This window comes from Spea bombifrons, chromosome 4, assembly GCF_027358695.1.
Source record: "Spea bombifrons isolate aSpeBom1 chromosome 4, aSpeBom1.2.pri, whole genome shotgun sequence".
NCBI lineage: Eukaryota > Metazoa > Chordata > Amphibia > Anura > Pelobatidae > Spea > Spea bombifrons.
This window is the reverse complement of record NC_071090.1, coordinates 76087150-76091570: the sequence shown is the minus strand read 5'-3', so window position 1 is coordinate 76091570 and position 4421 is coordinate 76087150. Positions and strand designations below refer to the sequence as shown.

At 36.1% G+C, this 4421-nt stretch overlaps 1 protein-coding gene across 1 annotated transcript; it reads left to right on the top strand.

The window, feature by feature from the left end:
* The first annotated feature begins 994 nt into the window (after positions 1–994).
* Positions 995–2486, top strand: LOC128491415 (olfactory receptor 5B21-like). Its single transcript, XM_053463737.1, has 2 exons — positions 995–1088; positions 1506–2486. Exons 1-2 carry the CDS (start codon positions 1044–1046, stop codon positions 2484–2486), a joined length of 1026 nt encoding a protein of 341 aa, XP_053319712.1. The 5' UTR covers positions 995–1043.
* The last annotated feature ends 1935 nt before the right edge of the window (positions 2487–4421 follow it).

Here is a 4421-nt window from a genome sequence, read left to right as displayed (position 1 = left end):
ATTGATTTATACTTAAATTGAATTTGACTTATACTGAGTTAAGATCTGTGTCAGTCCACAAGTCCTTGCAGTTGTGGATGCTTTTGCATCGCATATTTCAAACCCAGGGATGTAGCAGGTCTCTGCAACTCTTGTGATGCCGTCTGAATGATTTATCTGCCATGCACAAGGTATTTGCTTTAATATCCCTGTTGTCAAAACTCACACTTTCCAATTTGTTCCATAATTTAACAAATAAGTGATAACCGAATTGTCACATGTGCAATGATCGAAAAGAGGATACATACATACATGTATACATGGGCATAGGGGTCACCATATATTTGCCATGGGGGAGGACAGAATTCTGCATGTATCCACTGTTTAGGCCTCGTCTAATTAAAAATCCAATTATGTTAATAAACAGAAAAACTGCTCTGATGGAGTTACTTTCAGACCAAGGTTGAGAAAAATTTGCTATTCTCAGAAGCAACCTGCTAAAAGCGAGCATAATGCATTCAACACCCACCCACATTTCTTTCCCATTCATACCCAAAACAAAGTCATGACCAAAGACTATTATTGTGTATTATTTTCATCAGACCAATTTTTGTAAAATTAACTCAGAGACAGGTATTGGGAAACGAAACATAAGAACAACAAATTAGAACTAATAAAATACAGAGGCAAAGAAATATACTGTATATCCAAACATTTGTATTATCTTACATAGATAGACAGTTGTCTATTATAAATGCTATATACTCTTTCTTCAGATTTTACCACTAAGAAAAATCTAGAATAGCTCAGTTTCGTTATCACAATCAACACGGATATGCATTTTTTTGCTTTAATAATCTTGGGTGTATTGTGTATCATTACAGTTACTGATGCATTACAATAGTAATCACATTTTTAAAACACAATTTCTAGGAATACCCAATATTGTTTAATTTCAAAAACTCATTGGAAATCATGGATCTCTAATTTGGGCATTGACAATATCCACAGTGAAGAAGACACTTGAAGACGCGAAGGAAAATGCAACAGTACTCAAAAATATTATGGAAGAAAGACAAGAACGTCTGTCACTTAAAAGCTCTTTATGTGTAAGTATTCCTATATGAAACAATTGACAGTTGGTGTGTGTATCTTTTAAATAGCATAATGTAAATTAAAACACAGATTGCAACATGTGCATGGGAGGAACATTTGAAGCATAGCTCATTTCTATCTGTCAATATTGCACTTTGAGAGTAAAAAAAGTAATTGATGTTAAATTTTTAATACTTTAAGCCACATGTAAAACTAAATATTGGTTGCATTGAGTAAACTTACAACAAAGCTATTTTAAAACTGATATGATGTGTACGTAACATGATATTAATGATATTATATTATATATATATTATGTATTGCTGTTTTTTAGTTAAAGCACTAATTCCTCAATACATTCTACTGATGTGCTGAAATGTGAAATGGCTGTTGGCAAGTGATACATAAAATATTAATGTTTTATTTTGTAGCTGAAAGAACAATCCTTAGCAGAGAACTTTGGAAATCAATCAAGAACATCTGTGTTTATATTGTTAGGGCTTACACAAGACCCAGACCTAAAAATCTTTCTTTTTTGTGCGTTTTTCTTTATGTACCTTATAACTGTTATTGGAAATGTTGGAATCTTTGTTATCATCAAACACTCTTCCCATCTCCACACACCCATGTACTTTTTCCTTAGTCATTTAGCTTTCATTGATTTTTGCTATGCCTCTTCAGTGGTTCCAAACACAATGGTACATTTCCTAAAACATGATAGGTATATTACAAGTTTTGGCTGCGCCACCCAACTTTTCATGTTTTCTTCCTTGGGCTCAACAGAATGTCTCCTTTTTGGTGTGATGGCATATGATCGTTATGCAGCCATATGTAAGCCTCTACATTACAGTGTGATTATGACAAAACAAAAATGCTACATACTAATAATCACTTCGTATTTTGCTGCAGTTCTTCAAGCAATTATCCAGATTTCCAGCATCTTTACTTTAAACTTTTGTGGGTCTAATGTTATCAATCATTTTATATGTGATGCTCTGCCTTTGATAAGAATTTCTTGCTCAAACACTTCTCTGAATAAGATACTGATTACTGTGTGTGCTACGATCATAGGCGGAGGGTCACTGTTTATTATACTTACATCTTATACTTACATTGTGTCAACTGTTGTCAAAATACCATCATCACATGGCAAGAGAAGAGCTTTCTCCACATGTGCGTCCCATATAACATGTGTTACGTTGTTCTATGGTACTGTTTTATTCAACTACATGCATCCATCTGGCACGTCATCATCGGTGAACAATGAAATAGTAGCATCTATATTTTACATAGTAGTTATACCAATGTTAAATCCTCTCATTTACAGTTTAAGGAACAAGGAAGTGAGGCTTATTTTGGATAGATTCTACAGTCAAAGAACTGTATTCCACTGTTCCTTCTTACACTTCTGAGTTTGTAAGACCAACTAACTGTAAAAAAGGATTTATTGAGAGCACGCATTAAATTATGTAATTTAAAATTGTATGCAATTATTACATTACAACTTTTCAAGACAATTTAATGTACTGGTGGGTCATATTATGATTATATTTGATTGTTAGAATGGAAGCAAAAAGAACAGCAAACCTAATTGTGAATGATGTTCATTAATTACAACCACTATCTCTAATAAAAAGAGAATAAGTCAGATGGGATCTAACCATACCTATAAAGTTTGCAGTAGACCTGGGCACCGGCCAACTCTTTGTGTTCGTCTTCATGGGGGAAAAAATCTAAGTATTCCACGAATATTCGCCCGTTCCTATGTTCGGTTCGGGTGAATATTCGTGTACATTCTTCGTGTTTGTTTTTTTTTCTTCGTTTTTTGTAGAAGGGGCTAATACGGGGCTAACGCGGTACGCAGTACACAGCAGCTTTGGTGTCAGGATTTTAAATGTCCGTATGAGCAACTCTATTGGTCGCTGGCAGGGCCCTCCTCTGCCATCAACCAATGAAGTGTACCTGCACGGGTCACTTGGCCTGTCTCCCCGCTCCAAGAGCTAAAGGGCCCTTTCTGAACGATTTTGAAACAGTACGAGGACAAGCGGTCGCGTCGGCCCCCTAGAGGCATTGGCTGCAACCGCTGCAGTTAGCCCATTGCATGATATAGCATTATATAAGCCACGATATTAACAAGCACACAAGAATACATAATAAAATATTCAAGAGCCATGTCTGGATATTTAAGCACTGAATATAATAATAATAATTGTAATAAAAAATAAAATATTTTTATAGTAACTTGACCATTGATGCAGGTACCTGATTTGTTACCAGAGGACATAGCACAACAGTATTACATCCAGCATTTGAGCTACAAATAAGATAATACACAATTATCAAGTTCTTACAGTCTGATCAATTTACAATGGCAAATGTATAGATGAACAACAAAAATGAAGTCAAAATGCAGGAGCCGTGTGTGAGAAACTAAGTACACCCTTACTGTTTGCATTGGAATTAAGATGCTAAGTAGCCCACATGTGCTACTAATCTAATGCCCTTGATTAATTGATCACTAAAAGCCGAAGTTTTAGCAGTTTGCTGGTCTGGAACATTCAGGTGTGTGTTAACACGATGCCAAGGAGGAAAGACATCAGCAATTGTTGCTGCCCATAAATCTGGGGAGGGTTATAAGACCACTTCCAAACAATTTAGTCCATCATTCAAAAGTGGAAAACATTCAAGACAGTTGCCAATCTTCCCAGGAGTGGACTTTCCAGCAAAGTCTCCACAAGGTTTGACTGTGCAATGCTCAGAGAAATTGCAAAAACCCAAGAGTTAGGTATCAGACTCTACAGGCCTCAGTTAGCAGGTTAAATGTTAAAGTTTATGGCAGTACTATTAGAAAAAAACTGTATGGTTTACATGGAAGGGTTGCTAGGAGTTTCTCTCCTAGAACATGGCAGCAGATCTTAGTTTTGCAAAGTTGCATCTGAACAAACCACAAGACTTCTGGAGCAATGTCCTTTGGATAAACGACACCAAAGTGGAGATTTTTGGCCATAATGCACAGTACCATGTTTAACGAAAATCGAAATTGCTATATGTGATTTGGGATCACATACCCATCTGTTGGTGAAGATCTAATCCAAAATCCCCACCCAAGCTCTGGTGTGGATTACGCTGTGCTGACTGAGGACAGCACCTCCCCTTTAACACCAGCGTATATATAGATAGCAGCAGGAAAAAATAATGGATCCAGTAGGGGATGAGTCTTTAAATGGTACTGTGCAAAACTGAGGAATATGTGCAGAGGATGCAGTATGTGCCAGTAATGCCAAATGTGCAAAATATGCAAACTGCGGTATTTATTTTAAACACAATATAACAAATAAAAACACATA

Coding starts and splice junctions, on each gene's coding strand:
- LOC128491415 (XM_053463737.1), top strand. CDS start 1,044: ATGGAAGAAAGACAAGAACGTCTGTCACTTAAAAGCTCTTTATGT. Junction 1,089..1,505: donor CACTTAAAAGCTCTTTATGT/GTAAGTATTCCT, acceptor TTTATTTTGTAG/CTGAAAGAACAATCCTTAGC.